Source organism: Hippocampus bargibanti, linkage group LG20 (genome assembly GCF_051943395.1).
Source record: "Hippocampus bargibanti isolate YZ-2025 linkage group LG20, ASM5194339v1, whole genome shotgun sequence".
NCBI lineage: Eukaryota > Metazoa > Chordata > Actinopteri > Syngnathiformes > Syngnathidae > Hippocampus > Hippocampus bargibanti.
In genome coordinates this window covers 8,964,681-8,989,389 of record NC_142753.1, presented here as the reverse complement: position 1 = coordinate 8,989,389, position 24,709 = coordinate 8,964,681, and the positions used below count along the sequence as shown (strand labels likewise).

At 38.5% G+C, this 24,709-nt stretch overlaps 2 protein-coding genes across 2 annotated transcripts in view; one reads left to right on the top strand and one right to left on the bottom strand.

Moving 5' to 3' along the window:
* med30 (mediator complex subunit 30) overlaps window positions 1-19,329 on the top strand; it is a 28,445-nt gene extending 9,116 nt beyond the window's left edge. The window contains exon 5 of the mRNA XM_088986874.1: window positions 12,935-19,329. Within this exon, the coding sequence (XP_088843000.1) occupies window positions 12,935-13,030 (96 nt within the window). The 3' untranslated portion in view covers window positions 13,031-19,329. The remainder of the gene's footprint in view (window positions 1-12,934) is intronic.
* Window positions 19,330-20,149: 820 nt separating this feature from the next.
* LOC148883036 (exostosin-1b) overlaps window positions 20,150-24,709 on the bottom strand; it is an 86,871-nt gene continuing 82,311 nt past the window's right edge. Inside the window, exons 9-11 of the mRNA XM_088986872.1 lie at window positions 22,440-22,600; window positions 21,904-22,075; window positions 20,150-20,822 (exon numbers count right to left, since the gene is read on the bottom strand). Coding sequence (XP_088842998.1) covers window positions 20,637-20,822; window positions 21,904-22,075; window positions 22,440-22,600 — 519 coding nt within the window. The 3' untranslated portion in view covers window positions 20,150-20,636. The remainder of the gene's footprint in view (window positions 20,823-21,903; window positions 22,076-22,439; window positions 22,601-24,709) is intronic.

Sequence of the window (24,709 nt, the reverse complement as noted above, 5' to 3'; positions counted from 1 at the left end):
GTAGATAGAAAGCTAGCTAGCTAGCTAATAGATAGCTGATAATCTAATAATAATAATAAAATTAATAATAACAATAATAATAGAATCACTAATATCAATATTAATATTAGTATTAAACTTAATGTTAATGTTAATATTAATATTGTTATTATAATTAATAAATTGCATTTCAAAACTCTCAACGTCACTTTACAGTCAGAAGATAAAGTTTTTCTGTGGGTGAGCAGCGGCACATGCGCCAACGTTCACTCAACCCCGAAGTAACTCAAGTAGATAGAAAGCTAGCTAGCTAGCTAATGGATAGCAAATAAATAGTGAATAGATAGCTAACAGCTAGCCAGCTAGACAGCAAACAGCTAGCCAGCCAGCTAATGGATATAATCTACTACTACTACTACTACTACTACTACTAATAATAATAATAATAATAATAATAATACATTTCATTCAGCGTTCACTCAACCCGGAAGTAACTCAAAAAGATAGCTAGCTAATAGATAGCTAATAAGCTAATAATAAAAATAAAAATAATAACAATATTATTATTATTAATAAAATTATTATTATTATTATTATTATTATTATTATTATTAAAATTAATAACAATAATAATAATAGAATCACTAATATCAATATTAATATTAGTATTAACCTTAATGTTAATATTAATATTGTTATTATAATTAATAAATTGCATTTCAAAACTCTCAACGTCACTTTACAGTCACAGGATATGTTTTTCTGTGGGTGAGCAGCGGCAGCCACACGCGCCAGTGTTCATTCAGTGCGGAAGTGACTCAAATAGATAGAAAGCTAACTAGATAGCTACAAATAATAATCAAAAATGTATACATTTTATTTATAAGCGCCTTTCAAAACTCTCAAGGTCACTTTACAGTCACAGGATAGGTTTTTCTGTGGATAGCTAGCAAGATCGCTAATAGATTAGCAAATAGAACACGTGTGATCTTATGTTTCATCTCTGGCAAAAAAAAAAAAAAAAAAAAACCAAAAGAATTGAAATGATGTTACAATACGTTTCTGTGCCATCGAAAGGTTAACCTCACTGCTGTTGCCATATTCGATCAAAATGAAGCGGTTATTGATATATGGAGGGCAGCATAGGTTCAGGCGCAGTCTTTTAGCTTCCCTTTATCTACCGTGGATGTGTTTTTGTTTGTGGATGTGTACGTACAGATTGAATGGGAGCTTTTGTTCTTTCGTCAGAGCAGGAAAATTGTTTTTTTTTCTTTTCTCTTCACTCGCTATACCTCCGCAGGTTGAATCCCCCTCCGTTTCTTCCCTCCCTTCATTCGCATCTGCCGACTCTGTTTCGATATTGCGTGCCAGGCCGCCCTGATTGTGCCGCAATAATAATGGTCCTAGGTCAGTCGTGTCAGCAGCAGCAGAGAGGAGAATTGGTTATTTTTAAAAGCTGCGCAGCGGCGCTCCCCCGCCTGCTTTTAAATGTTAACACAACAGGGAAACATTGAGGTGAAGCCTGAGCTCAGCTTTGTTCCGCTTTATCCCCAACAACATAACAAAACATACTGAGCAGCATTTTAACACAATGGCTGAAAAACCCTTGGAATACTGCAAACTTTTTTTTTTTTTTACCCCTCCCGTTTTTGTATTGAATGAAAACAAAAAAGCATCGCAAAAATACACTAAAGTAACTCATTCACTGCCATTCAATTGTTCGTTTTTTTTTTTCTTGTTTGGGTACCCGTAAAGCGCTAGCCATGGCCTCTGGCAATTTTTTTCCCTCCCAACAGGGGGCAGCATTTGCCTTTTGTCCATGTTAGCGCTTTGTTCCACTTTCAGCAGTTTTTAAAGCACTATATAAATCAATATACATTGTATTTTGTACAGCTACCCCCATTTCAAGCTCAGATAACTCCAGACGCATATAATTTAGGAATTAACTCTTTTTTTTTTCTGGTGAAAGAACAGCATCTAAGGTTTCTTACGCTGCATTGAATGTTTATGTAATCCTAAAAGTCAATATTCTGTGGGCCCTGGAATTCGAGTGACAATGACAAAAACCCTGGCACTGGAGTGGACACATTTTTGCACGTCTGGTTAGTGAATGGGTTAAAAACAAAAACACACCGGTGAAGTGTGGAAATGGCATTTTTTTTTGTCCCGATTATAACACTGCTAAAGATAAATAACCTTGTTTTGAAAGGCGACCTTCCCCCAACGCGACGCATTAGCATGCAAATTGAGTTCTGTCAAATCATCCAAGTTGACAGTACGGAAAAATGTGCTCTCTGCAAATGTTATCCATGACACTTGGAAAGCACTTTGTCTTCGTTTCGAGTAGATAGACGCGTTTTTGCCAACGCCGGCGTGCAAACATTCTCCTTAACGCAGTCATATGTTCATGTTTGGCATGTTTCATGCTGAGCTTGTTTTGCTGATTTTTGTTGGTTGTCTGAGCGATATGAATTTCGCTGTGTGTGCCAAAAACGGTTAAGAAATTTTAGTGTTCCGTTTTTTTTTTTTAATCTTGACATTCTATAATACGCATTGTAATGCAGTGCATCATATATATGAGAAAAACTGTACATATATTTATTATTTTAATCCCTTGTAATCCCAAATCCTTTATAGCAGGGGTGTCAGTCATTTTTTGCCGCGGGCCACATTGTAGTTATGGTTTCCTCTCGAGGGCCGTTATGAATTTGGGGAACCCATTAGAATGTTTAAATCCCTTCAAATATTACATATACAGCACACAGCAAATTAATGAATAACTCGTTTTCAAATCTGAAGTCAAGAATAATGACTTTTATTGTGGTTGACATCCAAAAATATGACATTTTTGCTCAGATTTTAGCAATCATCATGGAATTTAACAAGTTTGATTTGCTTTCACGGGCCGAAAAAAATGATGTGGCGGGCCGGATTTGGCCCGCGGGCCTTGACTTTGACACCTGTGCTTTATAGTGTGGAAAATACGGCCCTAATGACGCCCCCATTTCAAGTTCATATAACTCCAGACCCATATAATGTAGGAATTAACTCATTTTTTTCTGATGAAAGAAGAGAGTCTAATATTTCTTACGCTGCATTTGGAAACCATTTATTTTCCTCCGGGCTTCCCAGCTGCATATTAAGGCGAGCAACAAAGACAGCAAGCTTTGGGGAGTTAAAGCGGTTAGTCCGATAAACAGACGAAAGATGCGGCCGGACAAGGGAAGCAGATGTTTGCAGCCGGGTCACATCTGCTGCAGTTGCTTCAGCCATATCGGATGGCTGTGGATGAAGCGGCGAGGGGGGGGGGGGGGTAAATGGGAGTGGAGTGAGATAGCGGAGTAGAGGCGATAAACGAGGAAGAACAGGCTTGCGAGAGAGATGACTCGACGTTGCACGGGTAAAAGGGTTGACGGAAAAAGAGGTGAAGGATTTGCGATAAGAGCGATAGAAAGAAGAAACACGGATAAATAGCAGGCTGATGTCTAAAGGCAGAATGAAAAATGGACTTTTAGGTGTTGGGAGAAGGATGGATGAGCAGGTAGAGGCTGTCGGGCTGAACGCTGACAATTTTCAACCCGATTGTAAAAGGATGACGAAACGCGAGCCAAACAAACGATGCTTGCGAGCAAATTCGACATTTGAGTTTTGGAAACGGTGGAGGAGAGATTGATGGATGTGCCGACAGCTCTGGGTTGGCAAGTGAATCCGTTTGATCAAGAAATAACCGGCGAGTGATAAAGTTTTGTCGCAGCGAGGGCAAATAGAATATTGGACGGGTGATTGATGGCCGAGTGAAAAGTGTCGCTGCTGAAGATCAGCTTTGGAAAAAAAAACAAAAAAAAAAATCACTCATTCATAGCCATTCCTGAATGTATTCGGGAATTGAAACGCTTGATGTGGAGCGCACATAATTTTACTGGATAAATAAAAATTCATAAATACAGTAAAGTCTCGTTATATCGATATCGGATATATCGATAGTCCCGGTTATATCGATACTATTTCTATGCATGCACGGAGAAAATTACATGCAAACAGGGTCGGATATATCGATAGTCCCGGTTATATCGATATTTTTTTGGACTCCCTTGAATATCGATATAACGAGACTTTACTGTACATACGTTCACACATACATACGTACCTACGTACATACTGTACATACTGTACCCACTATACATAAACACATCCAAACATACATGCATACATTAACACGTACATATATACAGAAATAAATGAATGGGTGGATAAATAAGTGGATAAATAAATACATGAATAAACAACAAACAACCAAATAAAAAAATGGAAAAATAAATTGGTACATAAATGGATACACGGATTAATAAATAACCTATTAAATAAATAACTACATAAACAAATAAATAAAAGGTTGGTAAATAAATTGGTACTTAAATGGATACGCGGATAAATACATAATGTAATAAATAACTAACTAAATGGACAAATAAATAAATAAAATGTAGGTGAATAAATTAGTACATGAATGGATACACGGATAAATAAATAACCTAATAAATAAATAACTACATAAATAAATAAAACGTTGGTAAATAAACTGGTACATAAATGGATACACGGATAAATAAATAACCTAATAAATGACTAAATACCTAAATAAACAAATACATTAATAAAAGGTTGGTAAATAAATTGGTACATCAATGGAAACACGGATAAATAACCTAATAAATAAATAACTAACTATATAAATAAATGAATAAAAAAATAAAAGGGTGGTAAATAAATGGCTACATAAATGGATACACGGATAAAAAAAATAACCTAATAAATAACTAAATACCTAAATAAATGAATAAATAAATAAAAGGGTGGTAAATAAATGGCTACATAAATGGATACACGGATTAAAAAAATAACCTAATAAATAACTAAATACCTAAATAAATAAATAAATAAAAGGTTGGTAAAAAATTGGTACATAAATATACACACACGGATAAATAAATAATCTAATAACTAACTAAATAACTGGATAAATGAATACATGAATAAGGGAGACGAGGTCTCGACACCCCACTTTGAAGCGTACTTATATTCAACTGCACATTGTCACACCAAGTCGGCTCCGCATTTAAAGACACTTGTGGCGAGCGCTAGGTTTGCACCCCTCTGACTTCCTCCCAACGGCGCCAAACTCCCTCCAGATCGCATCGCCATCCGTCAGCCGGACTCTGACAAACAGCAATTACCCCAATCGACGGATAGTGAGAGCAAGACTATCACTCAGGGCCGCGACGTCCCCATAAAGCATCCGGACATCAACACAAAGGACTTGTCTATGCGACTCTTTTCTATCACCCCATTCCAAACCTGTCGTTGAATTCTTTTTAGTCGCATTATCTTATCACGATGAGTACGTCGTGGTCACGCAGAATTTGATCACTAACGTACCGCCTCAAATCTGCAATCAAATGCACTGAGGAGGAATTACGCAAGTACAGTAAAGTCTCGTTATATCGATATTCAAGGGAGTCCGAAAAAATATCGATATAACCGGGACTATCGATATATCCGACCCTGTTTGCATGTAATTTTCTCCGTGCGTGCATAGAAATAGTATCGATATAACCGGGACTATCGATATATCCGATATCGATATAACGAGACTTTACTGTATTATCATACGTCCGTATTGAAATTTAACTCATTTGCTGCCATTCTTGAATTTATTCAGAAATTGAAAAGCCTGACGTGGAGCGCCATTCTCAAATGTATTTTTTTTTTTCTTGCAGGGGGTGCTGATAAAGCGCTGGTCAGACCTATGGCAATGTTTTTCCCTTCCGCGAGGGGGCAGCAATTGCCTTTTGTCCATGTTAGCGCATTGTTACAGCTTCAGTTGTTGTTAAAGCGCTATATAAATCAATATGTCAGACAGTCCCCTACTTACTAGACACTCCCCTACTTACGAACATTCGAGTTACGAACAATCGTACATGCAAATTTTTTTTTTAGTAACATATGTAGTATTCTCCCCAGTTGTACATGTATATATCTTTATCGAGCATATATTTTATTAAATGTTTATTTATCTCGCCATCCAGCTATTTATCTATCTAGCTGGCTACATAGCTAGCTATCGCGCTAGCTATCTAACAGGCTCTCTAGCTGTCTATCTAGCTGGCTACCTGGCTGGCTACTTAGCTACCTATCTATTTGCTATTTATTAGCTATCTAGCTATCTATTACCTATCTAGCTCACTAGCTATCTAATAGCTATCTATTAGTTAGCTTTCTATCTATTTGAGTTATTCCGGGTTGAGTGAATGCTGGTGAGTGTGGCTGCCGCTGCTCACCCGCAAAGAAACTTATCATGTGACTGTAAAGTGACCTCGAGAGTTTAGAAAAGCGCTTATAAATTAAATGTATTATTATTATTATTAAAGGAGAATAGCTCAGGAATAAGCTTCCAATCCATGAAAATCAACGTACATGTGTGTCACAATGTCTGAACCCCATTTTGGAGTTTTTTTTTCATTGTGTTTTGGTCTTTTTCAGGTAGTCTCTTGTTTATTCCGTGACTCCAGACGGTGGGTAGGGATTAGTGAGGGATTGGAACGTGTGGACATGCGGTGTCAAATGGACACTGCTGTTTACCGTGATAGTGTCTCGGGAGCGTACACTTCAATGAATTGCCTCACACCACTCTCTCCTGTCGAATAATAACAAGGCGGCTGCCTACTCCAAGGTTATTCGATTCTTGAGGCCAATATGAAGGAAAATACATATGATTTAGAAAATCCTCTTTGGCCGCGGCACTTTATCACTCCTTTCCCATCCACGTGACGCCGTCGCTCTATCGGCAGTAGTACAATGACTACGGTGTACATTGATACCTCAGCTCACAAACTTGGTTCCCTAGAAAGTGTGTGTAAGGCGAAAAATTGGTCTGCCAAATATTTACTTCCCATAAGAAACCATTAAAATGAGAATAATCCATTCCCAGGTCCCCATAATACATCATTTTCTACTAAATAAGGTTCCCAGAAAGTGTGCGTAAGGCGAAAAGTTCGTCTCCCGAACATTTATTTCGCATAAGAAACCATTAAAAATGAGAATAATCCGTTCCCAGGTCCCCATAAAACACAATTTTCTACTAAATAAGCCTTAAATCTACACAAAATTCTTTTATGTATAATAAATGTGCTATTCGTCACAATTCGTGACAAAGTTTCTTGGATAAGAAGCGAAACGTCCGACACCTTCAAAGAAGTACAGATGACGACTGAAGAAACCTTTTCATCGATGGACCACTCCTGTACGACTGAAATGTGCTATTAGTCACAATTCGTGACAAAGTTTCTTGGATAAGAAGCGAAACGTCCGACACCTTCAAAGAAGTACAGATGACGACTGAAGAAACCTTTTCATCGATGGACCACTCCTGTACGACTGAGAGCTTACACAGACGTAAACCGAAAAGTTCGTCAGCCAAGGGGTTCGTAAACCGAGGTATCACTGTATCTATTTATATGTATTTATATGTATTTACTTATCCATTTATTCATTTTAATCCACTCATTTATGTATGTATATATCTATTTATTTATTGATTTATCCGAGCGTGGTGGAAAATTAATGTTTGCATCAATATTACAGTAGCATTAAAGGACAACCGTCACTTTTTTCTTTTTTAACTGACACCAGAAAAACGTTTTATAGCATCTAAAATATCCAAAACATGCAGTATGTTATTTTTAGTCAAAGGCAAAACACCAATAAAAATGACTTAAAGTGTCCAAAATCTGCAAAAAAATTGAGCTGCGAATTGGGTATTTTCAGAAAGTCCCGCCCCCATTTTGTGACGTCACGCCATGACGTCTTGCATTGCTTGTGAATCAAAACAATGGCTTCAGATTCGGAGAATATGCTTTCTTGTTACACATCCAGTTATGAATATGATTCAAATAGTTCTGAAGAGCAAAGCATACATGTTTGCAATCGATTAAAGAATTTATTTGGGCCATTTTGAGGCACACTGGCGGGGGGAATGTCTGATACATTCCTTCCATGGAGTTTGCCTCCCTCTGCTGGCGGCTTTTGGGTGTAAAACATGGTTTTAAAAAAAAACAGTACAGCAAAATACATTGACGTGATGGAAAGACGCTACAATGCGTCTTTTTTTTACGGTGAGGAGGCGGTCCTTTTCTGACGTCACGTACGGACTCGTCACCAACTCAAAAACAAGACTTCCTGAATGTTCAGCGCGAGTCTTAAAACGTAAAATATAGCTATACGCGTTGGAATCTTATTAAAATACGCCCAGTAGAAGTCATTTGAAGCCATTTTACAAATTATACACACAACTTGTCCGGGGACGTCGGTTGTCCTTTAAGCATAATTCATTGGCGGCTCAATCTGTGTGCCTCGGTCCACTGGAGCGCTCGAATGTGATTGCGCATATCAATTCCAGGTCCTTATTCATATTCAGTGTTCTGATATTAAAAAAAAAGAGTCACACCCATGTGACCACAAATTACATCCTTAATGAATCACCCGCATTACTGCTCACATGCCAAACTAGGACAGGAAACAGCATTTAACTTCCTGCTCATTTAGCCACAACTGTTTTTTTTTTTTGTCCGCCGCCTGTGGCAGGCAGCTCCATTGCGAATATGTGGAAAGCAACCTTCTGTCTGACTGATGGACCGAGGGTGCTTTTTGCAAGATGATTCATGGCGACTCTTGATAATCATTCCATCTGGCTCGTGGGACAAGGCGGTCGACACGTCGCTCATCATATTTTGCCTTCGCCGCACTTCCTTTACATGCTTTGTGTCTTTTTTTTTTCGGCTTCCTCGGATGATAGCGCTTTTATCCACTAATAGGGGAAAGGGGTTGTCCTGGTGGACCTGTAAAACATGCCCCCCACCCCTCCATCAATCCTCTCGTGAGCATTCCCCCCCCTTCTTGAACTGAAGCCTGCCACTGCCACTTGCCTTGCCATTTGATTTGATACCAGCCTAAGTGTGAATAAATTCCTGTCACAACCCATTAAGGAGGCCTTGGAGATATCTGGCATATTATTAATTCTCTCCAGCTCCTCACTTTCGCGCCTGTCTACTCTTCGCTATCATCCCCCCCACTGCTCTTCTCATGCACTCTCACCCGTCTCCCTCCTTTCCTCTCCCATGCTCGCACTCACTCGCCTTCTTAATACCCTGTTAATTACCATGTCTGTTCTCTTTATTCAAATGAGAAAGGGAGGAATTAAAAGGGGGTGGGGGGGTTGCAATTTAAAATTGAAAAGTGATCCCTCCATAGTGTGATATGTCTATATCTACATCTATATAAATCAATAAGTATACAGACACTCCCCTACTTACAAACATTCGAGTTACGAACAATGGTACATACGAACATTTTTCTACTAACATATGTAGTATTATCTCCAGTTGTACATTTACATATCTTTATAGAGCATATATTTTATTTAATATTTATTTTTCAGTATAAACCAATACAGGTTACTTACATAAACCATAAACACACTTATATAAGCCTAAAATATACATTCTATACAAAATATAGGACTAAATTCACCTTCTGACCGTTTGTAATGTATCGTCCAATACAGGTTACTGACATAAACCATAAACACACTTATATAAGCCTTAAATCTACATTCCATACAAAATATAGCACTAAAGAAACTTACGAACAAATTCACCTTACGACCGTTCGGAATGTATCGTCCAATACAGGTTACTGACATAAACCATAAACATACTTACATAAGCCTTAACGCTACATTCCATACAAAATATAGCACTAAAGCAACTTACGAACAAATTCACCTTACGACCGTTCGGAATGTATCGTCCAATACAGGTTACTGACATAAACCATAAACATACTTACATAAGCCTTAACGCTAGATTCCATACAAAATATAGCACTAAAGCAACTTACGAACAAATTCACCTTACGACCGTTCGGAATGTATCGTCCAATACAGGTTACTGACATAAACCATAAACATACTTACATAAGCCTTAACGCTAGATTCCATACAAAATATAGCACTAAAGCAACTTACAAACAAATTCACCTTACGACCGTTCGGAATGTATCGTCCAATACAGGTTACTGCCATAAACCATAAACATACTTACATAAGCCTTAACGCTAGATTCCATACAAAATATAGCACTAAAGCAACTTACGAACAAATTCACCTTACGACCGTTCGGAATGTATCGTCCAATACAGGTTACTGACATAAACCATAAACATACTTACATAAGCCTTAACGCTAGATTCCATACAAAATATAGCACTAAAGCAACTTACAAACAAATTCACCTTACGACCGTTCGGAATGTATCGTCCAATACAGGTTACTGCCATAAACCATAAACATACTTACATAAGCCTTAACGCTAGATTCCATACAAAATATAGCACTAAAGCAACTTACGAACAAATTCACCTTACGACCGTTCGGAATGTATCGTCCAATACAGGTTACTGACATAAACCATAAACATACTTACATAAGCCTTAACGCTACATTCCATACAAAATATAGCACTAAAGCAACTTACGAACAAATTCACCTTACGACCGTTCGGAATGTATCTCGTTCGGGACTTGGGGAGCGTCTGTATATATGTATTTTGTACAGCCATCACCATTTCAAGCTCAGATAACTCCAGTCCCATATAAATTAGGAATTAACTTTGAGTGTTGTTGCACTGCTCCGACATGCATTCTGCGAATCGTTCGTTTGCCGTTCCAAAACATTCAAACAAGTCGTTCGGTACCATTTGCTTTTCTGCGTAACACCGCCTGGCAAAAGTGACCCTCCCCCAAAAAGTGTACTTCTCCACCACTCTGCGTCTAATCCCTTCCCCTTCACTCACAGACATTTACACTTGTAATTCCCAACCACATCCACAGAGTCAAAGCTGCGATTGGAGTTGCCAGCGACAGGACGGATTAGCAGAGGAATCCTGAGTGAAAGCACGTTTATGCTCCACTTGCTACCTTCGTCAAACCCCCAAACCCCACCCACCACTCGTCACTCGCTCCCTTTGAATCCTTGTCATCAAGCACGAGCGTATAATATTTGAATCTCATTTGTTTCCCCAACGCCGCTATCTCAAAATCACCCCCTTCAAAAGGCAACGGTGGGGTTCTTAATACTGACCCAAAGCTCTGTACTCTTGTTTTTAATTTATTTAAATGAGGTAAATGCTGAGAAATGACTTCATTCATCTTGTAATGCAAGATTAGCGTTAGATATTTTTTGATATAATAATGTATTAATAATATATTTTATAATTTATAAACAGTCGGAATTATCTTCAAGGACAATCAGCTAAATGGTTCATATTAAGGGAACTGTGTGAAATCGATGGCTCCAGGTGTTATCTGCGGGCCCGCAATTAGTGTCGGCGAAACGGAGCGAGCGTGACGGATTTCATTGCAATAGATCTCACTGCAGATATAGCGAATAACTGTACACTGTGCATTAAAGTTGCATTTGATAAGTGGGGAATACCTTGCATTTAGTCAAAACACGAGCGGGACAAAAAAACTGTGAATAATACGATAATCAATCCACAGCTACGCATGGATATCTATATATATCCGTATATCTTCCGGATACATCTTCAATTAATGGCCTATTTTAAAACCGTTTTAGATTGGATTAGATTAGCCTTTATTAGTCTCGCGGTGGAGAAATTAACATTTTACAGCAGCAAAGTTATGAAAGGAAGAGTAAAGGAAAGGAAGAAGTCGAAAAAACAAAATACAAGAACTACTATAAAGGCAACCACTCTTGCGGCGCAATCTTGAAATCAATACAACAAAACTATATAACAAATAATGTGACACAACACAAAAGACACAGACAGTCATTCCATTGTAAGCACTTTCTGCACCCTCTTTGTTGTATGAAGCAGTTCTAGGTAAAAAGTGGATCAAAATGTCCTTTTCACCAGTGGATCAAGTATGTCATGGTGAAATGTGCACGTCTGCTACAAGCTACATGTTGAAAGCAAACACGGAGCTGTAGCATCCGTTGACAATAGGACAATTCAATTCCAAGCCCCGACAGTTCCACATACATACATTGGGTGCACCGCATTGTAAGACGCATGGAATAGAAGCTACAATAATAATAATCATAATTAATAATACATTTCTAAGCGCCTTTCAAAACTCTCAAGGACACTTTACAGTCACCGGATAAGAATGTTTTTTTCTACTAGATGGTGTTAATCTAAAGGGAATACAATACAATACAGATTTCACATGCGTCGCATTTGTAACAAAGCGAACATTTAAAATACTCCGTCCAAGAAATCTGAATATTATCCATATACAGTTCATTGTGTGCACCGCATTGTAAGATGCATAGAATAGAAACTATTATAATAATAATAATAATAATAATAATAATAATACCACTACCAATACTACTACTACTACTACTACTACTACTACTACTAATAATAATAATAATAATAATACTAATACTAATAATACATTTTATTTCTATGCGCCTTTCAAAATTCTCAAGGACACTTTAAAGTCACGGGATAACAATATTTGTTTCTACTAGATGGTATTAATTGAAAGGGAATACAATACAATACAGATGTATTTATATTGAGCTTTCACAACCGCTGCATTTGTAACAAAGCGAACATTTAAAATACTCCGTCCAATAAATCTCAATATTAATCCATATACAGTACATTGGGTGCACTGCATTGTAAGATACATAGAATAGAAGCTATAATAATAATAATAATAATAATAATACCAATACTACTACTAATATTAGCGAACATTTAAAATACTACGTCCAAAAAAATCAGAATATTAATCCATATATAAAGAGCATGATAAAGAGCACTGTTGGAAAATAATGTATGATTTGTCTTGCTTTGTACGACAGAAGCTGAAGCAGAAGAACCAGCAGTTGAAGCAGCTGATGGATCAACTCCGCAACCTCATCTGGGAAATCAACTCCATGTTGGCCATCCGAAGTTGACTTTAGAAACCCTGCGCACTCGCACCCTGAGGTGAACTGGACCCATGAAGACGCCGCGGATTTGCTGAGGTGGCACTTTATTTCCTGAAGGAAAGTGGATAGATGAAGATGGCACGGTATCGCACCACCGACAGATGAAAATAGGCAATAAAAAAAAAATAACATAAAGGTGAAAAAACAAACAAGTTTAGTCGTGATATGTTAGTCTACCTCGAAATTCGACTTTTCAAATCAGTATTACTTACAGATTCAACTCCCATTTTTTAAAATTGATATACATGCCATCTATTTAATACGAATTTTGGTATGACTCATCAACGTAACTGTTCTTAATATTTCAACTCTAAACAACTCAAGTCCTGAAATGAGTCAAGCATACGTGCGGTTAATTTCTGACATTTTAATGAATTCAAAAATAAAACGTAGAATTTCAATGGATGTAAACGCCAACACTTGAACAAATTAAAAATATTGAATCAATCCATTTATTGGGTGTCATTGAGTGGCGAGTCATTGCATCCGGGATTGAAGATATAGGGACCGATCATACGACATGCGACAATAAATACATAAATAAATAAATAAATAAACAGAAACCAAATTACCAAATTAATAAATGAATAAATAAAGAAACGAAATGAATAAATAAATAAATAAACTCATTCACTGACATTCACTAATTTATTCGGGAATTGAAAATATTACGACGAGCGCCAGTCCCAAATTTGGGTTTTGTTTTCCATGCTTGGGTGCCGATAAAGTGCTGGTCAGACCTCTGGCAATAATTTTTTTTTTTCCCTCCACAAGGGGACAGCATTTCCTGCCCCCATTTCAAGCTCAGATAACTGCAGACCCATATAATTTAGGAATTAACTCATTTTTTTTCTGATAAAAGAAAAGAGTCTAAGGCTTCTTACGCCGCATTGAATGTTCATGTAGTCCTAAAACTCATTATTCTGTGGATCCTGGGATTCGAGTGACGATGACAAAAACCCTGGCACTAAAGTGGACACATTTTTTGCACATCGTCTGGCAGTGAATGGTTCAAACTAACATAAGTTAAGCAAAAAAATGTTTTCACCTAGAACTGCTTCATAAACAAAAAACAAATTAAAAATCGTCAACTGTAATCACCCTCATCCAAAAGTGCAAACATAATGAAAATGTCCAAAAGACCTTTTAGCAGATTATAGACTTTTATTTGTACTGCTAGCGTGATGGACTCCAATAAAAGTCCTTCGCAGAATAAATAAATAACCACCAAGGGAGTCTATAAAACTCCCCTTGTGCACTAAAAAACTGTTCTGGCATTTATTGAAAAAAAAAAAGGCATCTGCAAGAAAAATGATTCGCCTCCACTAAACAACACCTTTTATATGAGTGACAGTTAAACCTTAGACCTGAAGGTAATTCAAAATAAAATTCCCTGATAACATTCCGTCAAAAGTAGGGCGAGCGAACCAGAAAAGAGACACAGGCGTCGTCAAAGGATTTTTTTTTATTTTTATTATAAATCATCCTTACAAAAATCAGAGTGAGTCTATCTCATTTGCGACCCTCTATAAAAGTCTTTTACATAGTAGGAGGAGGAAGGGGGCGGGGGGGTGACCGAGGAGGTGGGGTTACTTTATTAGCTTCTGGCGGATCACGTCATCGCGGTCACCGATGATAAATAATCGGAAACATGGTTTGGGTTCGTGGTAGTGGTGTGCAAAAGGGGTACTCTGACAGCAGACGCTCTTCTGCAGTGCAAGAACTCGCGTTGACAAAAGGCACAAACGAAGACAAACGGCGATAGTCTGGCATGTTTTTTTGTTTTGTGAGGCGGCGGATGGGGGGGGGGGGAATCAAAATATCCATTTTCTACGCAGCACGAGCGCCTCATCAACAAACTTTTATTGCTTCTCCTTCTCTAATTTGTAATTTTTTTTGCAATTTGACTCCAGCTGAGAGACAAGATGGCAACCGCCCCCGCCCACCCCGAAGCAATTTGAGATCAATGGCGTATGTGATCGTCAAAGTTAAACCTCTTTCAAATGTCATATGTTTTTAGAGGTGGAATGCCGAGTGGATGTTTCCCATGGGGTTAAAAAAAATAAAATAAAATAAAATAAAACAAATTAAAAAAATAGCAGAGTGAAACTTAATGGACAACCGTCACCATTTTTTGTTTCCTAACTGACATCAGAAAAACGTTTCATAGCATCTAAAATACCCAAAACACACAGTCTGGTATTTTTAGTCATATGCAAAACACCAATAAAAAATGACTTAAAGTGTCCCAAAACTACTTCAAAATGACCTAGGAGATGGCGACTTTCAGAAGGTCCCGCCCCCTAGTTGGTGACGTCACGGCAAGACGTCTTTGCTTTGCTCTAGAATCAAAACAATGGCTTCAGATTCGGAGAAGATGCTTTCTTGTTACTTATCCAGTTATGAATATGATTCAAATAGTTCCGAAGAGGAAAGCATAAATGTTTGCAATCGATTAAAGAAGTCCTTCCATATCAATTCGAGCCGTCAAGTCTCCAATGTAGCGTCCCAGAAAATGCACAAGATGGCGCCCAAGCTCCGTTTGAAATGGGCTGATTTGTCTACTGGGAATTTGTGTCAACTAGTATCAAATAGTAGTCTTGCTGCAACACACAACGATTCACCATCGCGTTATTTATGTATTTTCCTTCTAATTTTGCCATCAACACAAAGTTTTCAGACCGAACAAAGTACCCAAAATGCATTGTGTGTCACTTTCTCGGTCAGGAGCGTTCCTGACGTGACATCACGTCAGGAATCGTCACCAACTCAAAAACAAGACCTCCTGAATATTCAGCGCGAGTATTAACACGTAAAATATAGCTATATGCTGCGGAATCTTTGTAAAATACGCTCAGTAGAAGTCATTTCAAGTGATTTTACAAATTATGGACACAACTTGTCCGGAAGCGTCGGTTGTCCTTTAAGCCGGGCGGTGTGATTGACATGTGAACATGATACTGAATAAATACTTTCACTCCCCTCAGCAAGCAGGCTCATCTGAACATGATACCATTTAGTCTAAACAGTCCTGTTTACAAAAAAAAAAAAAATGAAAATAAAATAAATATGTTACTGTACAGTGCAGTGAATTATTGGCAGAGTTGCAGGATATGCATTTTTTTTCTATGATGATTTATGACAGTTACTCAACCAATAAATCATTTTTAAAAAAAGGCTCGAAGTGGATTTAAGACAAATGAGAAACAGATGCTTAACTCATTCACTGCCATTCACAAATGTAATCAGGAATTGAAAATATGACGTAGAGCGCCATTACTGAATTTGCTTGGTTTTTTTTTTCCCATGCTTGGGTGCCGATAAAGCGCTGGCCAGACCTCTGGAAATTGTTTTTTTATTTTTATTTTTTTTTCCCTTCCACGCGGGGGCACCATTTCCCTTTTTATCCCCACGTTAGTGCTTTGTTCCAGCTTCAGCTGTTGTTGAAGCGCTATATAAACCAATAGTATTGCATTGTATTTTGGACAGCCGCCCTCATTTCAAGCTGATATAACTCCAGACCCATATCATTTAGGAATTTTTGTCTGTATACATTTTTGCACATCTGGCAGTGAATGAGTTAAAAAAAAAATATACCAAACAAATCTCATTTAAAGCAACGGTACCGAAAAAGAATACAGAGTGAGCGCATCAAAAGAGGCGTCAACTACAAATGAAATCCTTTGTGTACAGTGGAACCTCAATATACCAATTTTTGGTAAAATTTAGAAACAACACCCCAAAAAAATAAATACCGTAATTTCTGCACTATAAGGCGCACTTAAAAGAAAACCTGACCATAATCCGGTGCGCCTTATGTATGGAAAACCTTTTTAAATGGCATTCATTGAAGGTGCCATTTATACTATAATATGGTGCACCCTATGTATGGAAAAAGCTATTTAAATGTAATTCGTTGAAGGTGCGCCTTATATTACGGCAAATAAACTTGTGACAGGTTGCCATGATTAACCTACCCATGCATCTATTTTCTAATTATCCTCACAAGGTTCGCCGGTGCATGCTGAAGCCTGCCCGGCGATAGACTGGGTGCACCCTGAACTGGGTGAGAGAAGCTTTTGAAAACGCTGCAGGTGAGCTTTTCACAATCTGGTCAACTTTTGTGTCTATTTTTCGTAGGGGCCGTTTTGGCTGTTGCTCATCGTGGCGAGTGTGCAGTAACCAAAAAGTAGGTCTACACACGTCACCCTGGCACCCAATAATTATGAAAATAAAATGAACGACCTCAAATACCGTATTTTCTGGAATATAAGGCACACCTTCAACAAATGACATATTTAAAAACCTTTTCCATACATAAGGTGCACCGCATTACGAGCCGTACCTTCAACGAATGACATATTTAAAAACATTTTCCATACACAAGGCGCACCGCATTATAAGGCTATAAATTGTTTCTTTTAGGTGCGCCTTATAGTGCAGAAAATACGGTAACCTTTTTTGCGAGAATGTTGATTTCGATACCGTGTCGCATTTTTGTGGACTAATAATAATAATAATAATTAATAACAATAATCCATTTGATTTCTAAGCACCTTTCAAAACTCTCAAGGTCACGTTACAGTCACAGGATAAGTTTTTTTTTTTCTGTGGGTAAGCAGCGGCAGGCACACGCGCCAGCGTTCACTCAACCCGGAATAACTCAAATAGAAAGCTAGCCAGCTAGCTCGGTAGATAGCTAATAGCTATCCAATAGATGGACAGCCAGATTGCTAGATAGATAGACAGAAAATAGATAGCAAATAGATAGCGCTTTAACAACAGCTGAAACTGGAACAAAGCGCTAAAATGGGAAAAAAAGGGTAACGCTGCCCCTTAGTGGAAGGGAAAAATATTGCCAGAGGCCTGACCAGCGCTTTATCGGTAGCCCCCGTAAGAAAAACCAGCAAGCAATTACGTTGAGGGGAGGAGTTTCTCTTCACTTCTTTGTATTTATCTGGCTATCTATGTAGCTGACCTAGCTGGCTACTTAGCAATCTATTTGCTATCTGGCTGGCTAGCTGGCTATCTAGGTAGCTATCTTACTAGCTAGATATTAGGTAGCTATTAGCTAGATAGCTAGTTTGAGTTTTTCTGGGTTGAGTGAACGCTGGCGCGTGTGGCTGCCGCTGCTCACCCACAGAAAAAAAACCTTATCCTGTGACTAAAGTGACCTTGAGAGTTTTGAAAGGTGCTTAGAAATGAAATGTATTATTATTATTTCGTTTTTTCATCTGCTTGTGTCATCGCTCGTAAATGACAGAACGTTTTTATGGCAGCGGATTGTCAATCACTCTTCTTTTTTTTTTTTTTTACTCTAGAACCTTCTAGAACCTTCTAGCGGAATACTTTTATTATCCTTCAGGAAAGCGTTATGGTTCCACTGTACTTAAAGGTTGGTCCGATTTTCTTTTTTGCGTTTGATGTGACATTGTAGTGATAACACTCGATGACGTTAGCGTGACCTCATCATGGCGCTGTTGCATTCACAGCTTTGGCCGAACGTGCAGCCGACAGTTCGGCCGCGAAAAGCACGTTTTTTTCCGTTCATTCTAGTGTCCGAGCGGACTTCATGTGGATAGATGCTGCTAATGCTAATGCTAATGATAATGATACATTTTAAAGGTGCAACTCGGCCTCGTCAAACTAATCCAGGCAGCGACAATGTGCAATAAATAAATGTTAAGGCAGACCTGATGTCGACATGACACTCGTAAAAGATGCCGTTTGCGTTTCAGGCTAACAGAGCGGGATGCTAATTGCAGTTGAACAGAACGGGTTTGACTTCAGTTCTCCGAAAAATGTTCTTTTTGCGAAAAATGAGGCAAAATGGGTCAAGTTTAGACTTAGGGTTGGATGAGCCATTGCTTTCTCATGTACACACAGAAATTTAGAATACAATTACACTTGTGAGCGAGAGGACAATTAGCTCAGAAATGAACGAAACGGACGAGGAAAAACAAGACTGAGACTTTGGGTCGTTAACTCATTCACTGCCATTCACAAATTTATTCGGGAATTCAAAATATGACGTAGAATGCCATTCCCGAATATTTTTCGGGTTTTGATTTTTCATGCTTGGGTGCTGATAAAGCGCTGGCTATGGCCTCTGGCAAGCTTTTCCACAAGGGGTCAGAATTTCCATTTTTTTTTCATGTTAGCGCTTTGTTCCGGCTTCAGCTGTTGTTAAAGCACTATATAAACCAATATGTATGTATCCTAGCTAGCTAGCTATCTGAGTAACTTCCGGTTGTGAGTGAACGCTGGCGCGTGTGGCTGCCGCTGCTCACCCACAGAAAAGCTGATCCGATGACTGTAAAGTGAAAGAGTTTTGAAAGTCGCGTAGAAATTAAATATATTATTGCATTGTATTTTGGACACCTGCCCTCATTTCCAGCTCATATAACTCCAGACCCGTATAATTTAGGAATGAACATTTTTTTTCCATTACAGCACTTTGTTTCAGCTTCAGCTTTTGTTAAAGCGCCATATAAACCAATAGGTATGTATTGCATTGTATTTTGGACAGCCGCCCTCATTTCAAGCTTATATAACTCCAGACACATACAATTTAGGAATTTACTTTTTGTCTTATGAAAGAAGACACCATCAGGTTTATAATGTTGAATTGAATGTTTACGTAGTCCTAAAACGGAATATTCTGTGGGTTTTGGAATTGTGACAATGACAAAAACCCTGCCACTGCATTGTACACATTTTAGCATGTCGTCAGGCAGTGAATGAGTTAATAGCAGGAAACATGAGGAAAGGTCATTTCATGTCATTCTGATCCAGATATAGCGACGTTAACATTCTTTAAAAGACGTCTGTGTAAGCTCTCAGTCGTACAGGGACGGTCCATCGATGAAAAGGTTTCTTCAGCCGTCATCTGTACTTCTTTGAAGGTGTCGGACGTTTCGCTTCCCATCCAAGAAGTTTCATCAGCAAACTAAAGTCTTACCGGAAGTTTCGGCCCTATATATATATATATATATATATATATATATATATCATAGCAGAGTCTGGCACTGCCATGTCTGGACAGTGGGGATATATATAGGGCCGAAACTACCAGTAAGACTAGTTTGCTGACGAAGCTTCTAGGATGGGAATCGAAACGTCCGACACCTTCAAAGAAGTACAGATGAAGAATTCTTTCAAAGAACGTTCCAACGTTCTCCGAGATGGATTGGTACTGAAATCAAATCGAGCGATAAAGCATTGTTGGGGGCGGCGGGATCGCAGTAGGGTCAGGTTGCCAGTACGTCCGGTCATTGTGATGGATAGTGTGGTGGAACGGGCCGGGGTGGGCTTTGCGGCAGGCAGTGTTATTGGAAATACCCCCTTTCTCCCTCGACATCCAGGAACTTGTGAGTATCATCCAGCAAAAATCAAATCAAATCAAATATATCCAAGAGTTGTTGTTGTCAGCGTTGTGTGCAGACAAACCACTGTTCCATATCTCCATATACTTCTCAGGTCCCAAACGTTTGTTGACACCAGCGAGCGTCACCCCCCACCCCCCTACGCCTCACCCGACGTAGGAGTCCCCCCCATGGGGGTGCTGGTCCTGTCAGAGTCTCTCGATGTCTCTGTATTTCTTGCGAAGGATGGACACCTGGTCCTTGAAAAGGACCGGATCCAGTCTCATCTGGGAGCGGATCAGCGGCATGGCGCCAAACCAGCTGGCAAACTTGTTCATGCACGTCTGCCGCTGAGCGAAGTGGTCCGGGTCGGCCCAGCGAGATGCCCTCGAAGACTAAGGTGGATGGGGGAGAATTGGGGGGCGGGGGGGGGGGGACACAAATGGAACAAATATGAATTTAACTGCTTATATATGGTCATTTCAAAAAAGTGTAACATTATTTTAGTGCCTTCCCGCAATAAACTAACATATACCTTACTATTATTTAAAAAAATTTTAATACGACCATTTTTAGTATTGTAAGTTTTTTTTTGTTCTGACAACAGTAATGGGTGTTAACCGGAAAAAAAATGTTTTTCACCCGAAACAAAAACCAACACACTGTACATAATATGGCGTCTTTTAGGACGAAAAAAAAAAACTATGTATAGTAAGGCGTTTTTAGCCTGAAAAAAAACGACCATGGCTAGTAAGGCATTTTTAGGTCAAAAATAATGACCGTATATAGTAAGGTGCTTTTAGCCCGAGAAAAACAACCATGTATAGAAACGTGTTTTTAGACTGAAAAAAAAGACCATGTTAGAGTAAGGCGTTTTTAACCTGAAAAAACACCAACATAGTAAGGTGTTTTTGGCCTGAACAAAAGGAGCATGTATAGTAAGGCTTTTTTTAGGATGAAAAAACAACCATGTAGTAAGGCATTTTTTACCCGAAAAAAAACAAAAACAAAAAAACAACCATGTACAGGAAGGCGTTTTTAGCCCAAAAAAACTACCATGTATAGTAAGGCGTTTTTAGCCGAAAAAAACAACCATGTATAGTAAGGCATTTTTAGCGGTAAAAACGACCATGTATAGTAAGGCGTTTTTAGCCCAAAAAACGAGCATATATAGTAAGTCATTTTTAGCTGAAATAAACGACCATGTATAGTGAGGCATTTTTAGCCCAAAAGAACGACCATGTATATATAGTAAGGCTTTCTTATGCCGAAAAATTACTGTGTATAGTAAGGCATTTTTGGTCCGAAAAAAATGACCATGTACAGTAAAGTGGTTCTATACCCCAAAAATACCAGCATATATAGTAAGGCATTTTTGGCCGGAAAAAAAACAACCATGTACATAAAGGTGTTTTCAGCCCCCGCTCACACACATGTCCAAAGTGACACCAAAACCAAAGTGTGCTGCAGCCTCACCTGTCCCATCATGGTCTCCTTGTACTGTTTCTTCTGAGTGACCTTAATAGGCGGCAACTTGGTGACGGCAGAAACCAGGAAGTTCATCAGGATGTCCTCACAGTTGGCCAGCGTGTCCACCATACTCTTCAGACTCGAGGGCAAGTAGTTGGTGTACAGGTAGTGGTAATACCTGCAAGATGCGGCCACAAAGGCGTTGTAACCTCTTTTCCAAAATATTCAAAACAATGAAATGCAAGGGCAATTTTGGAATATGGAATAAAACAATGAGATGATTATTCATAAAATATTTGCGCCCTTAATGGTCATCTGAGGAAATCAGAATGCGGCCTGTGGATGAAACACTGTAGTTTTACAGCCATATTTTGGAACTTTTGACGACGTGAACTATGTTATGTCTCTAAAAGTGACTTCCCCACCGCCACATGAAATAAAGCTAAGATAGAGTCATCATTGTCATCATATCATAATGGCAACTAGCGTCTTGGTCGGTGTCACTATTTCAGCCCATTTCATTTTCCAGGTGCGCGCCGCACCTGTGGTAGATGGCGGCGCCAGTTAGCACCATTGAGTAGTCATTGGTCCACTTGGAGGTGTAACCCCAGCGCTCCTTGTTGCCGTCCCAGAAGTGGCTCCGTGCTGGGTAGCCGACGATTCGCTCGGGAAAACTCTGCCACACGGTGAAGGCAAAATCCACCTGGAAACGGACAATGACGTTTGAATGCAACATGGGCATTTTGTTTCATACAAAAACGCCTGACTATACGTGGTCCTTTTTTTGGGGCAAAAAAACGCCTTCCTATACATGGTCGTTTTTTTGGCCTAAAAACGCCTTACTATACATGGTCATTTTTTCAGCTAAAAACGCTTTACTATAAATGGTGTTTTTTTTTTTACTAAAAACACCTTACTATACATGGTCGTTTTTTTGGGCTAAAAATGCCTTACTATACATGGTTGTTTTTTTCCGCTAAAAACACCTTACTATACATGGTCGTTTTTTTGGCCTAAAAACGCCTTACTATACATGGTCGTTTTTTTCAGCTAAAAACGCCTTACTATATATGGTCGGGTTTTTTTTCTGCCAAAAACGCCTTACTATATATGGTCGTTTTTTTCGGCTAAAAACGCCTTACTATACATGGTCGTTTTTTTGGGCTAAAAACGCCTTACTATACATGGTCGTTTTTTTTCAGCTAAAAATGCCTTACTATAAATGGTCGTTTTTTTGGCCTAAAAACGCCTTACTATACATGGTCGTTTTTTTCAGCTAAAAACGCCTTACTATACATGGTCATTTTTTTGGGCTAAAAACACCTTGCTATACATGGTCGTTTTTTTTGGGCTAAAAACGCCTGACTATACATGGTCGTTTTTTTGGCCTAAAAATGCCTTACTATACATGGTCGTTTTTTTGGGCTAAAAACGCCTTACTATACATGGTCGTTTTTTTCAGTTAAAAATGCCTTACAATACATGGTCGTTTTTTTCCGCTAAAAACGCCTTACTATACATGGTCCTTTTTTTCGGGGCGAAAAAACGCCTTACTATATATACATGGTTGTTTTTTTCGGCTAAAAACGCCTTACTATACATGGTCGTTTTTTTGGGCTAAAAACGCCTTACTATACATGGTCGTTTTTTTTTCAGCTAAAAATGCCTTACTATAAATGGTCGTTTTTTTGGCCTAAAAACGCCTTACTATACATGGTCGTTTTTTTCAGCTAAAAACGCCTTACTATACATGGTCATTTTTTTGGGCTAAAAACGCCTTGCTATACATGGTCGTTTTTTTTGGGCTAAAAACGCCTGACTATACATGGTCGTTTTTTTGGCCTAAAAATGCCTTACTATACATGGTCGTTTTTTTGGGCTAAAAACGCCTTACTATACATGGTCGTTTTTTTCAGTTAAAAATGCCTTACAATACATGGTCGTTTTTTTCCGCTAAAAACGCCTTACTATACATGGTCCTTTTTTTCGGGGCGAAAAAACGCCTTACTATACATGGTTGTTTTTTTCGGCTTAAAACGCCTTACTATACATGGTCGTTTTTTTGGCCTAAAAATGCCTTACTATACATGGTCGTTTTTTTCAGCTAAAAATGCCTGACTATACATGGTCATTTTTTTCGGCTAAAAACGCCTTACTATACATGGTCCTTTTTTAGGGGCAAAAAAACGCCTTACTATACATGGTCGTTTTTTTGGCCTAAAAATGCCTTACTATACATGGTCGTTTTTTTCATCTAAAAACGCCTTACTATACATGGTCGTTTTTTTCCGCTAAAAACGCCTTACTATACATGGTCCTTTTTTTCGGGGCGAAAAAACGCCTTACTATACATGGTTGTTTTTTTCGGCTAAAAACGCCTTACTATACATGGTCGTTTTTTTTCGGCTAAAAACGCCTTACTATACATGGTCGTTTTTTTGGGGCTAAAAACGCCTTACTATACATGGTCGTTTTTTTTTGGCCTAAAAATGCCTTACTATACATGGTCGTTTTTTTCATCTAAAAACGCCTTACTATACATGGTCCTTTTTTTTTGGCAAAAAAACGCCTTCCTATACATGGTCGTTTTTTTCATCTAAAAACGCCTTACTATACATGGTCGTTTTTTCAGCTAAAAATGCCTTACTATACATGGTCGTTTTTTCCGTTAAAAACGCCTTACTATACATGGTCGTTTTTTTCAGCTAAAAACGCCTTACTATACATGGTCGTTTTTTTCAGCTAAAAATGCCTTACTATACATGGTCGTTTTTTTTTGGCCTAAAAATGCCTTACTATACATGGTCGTTTT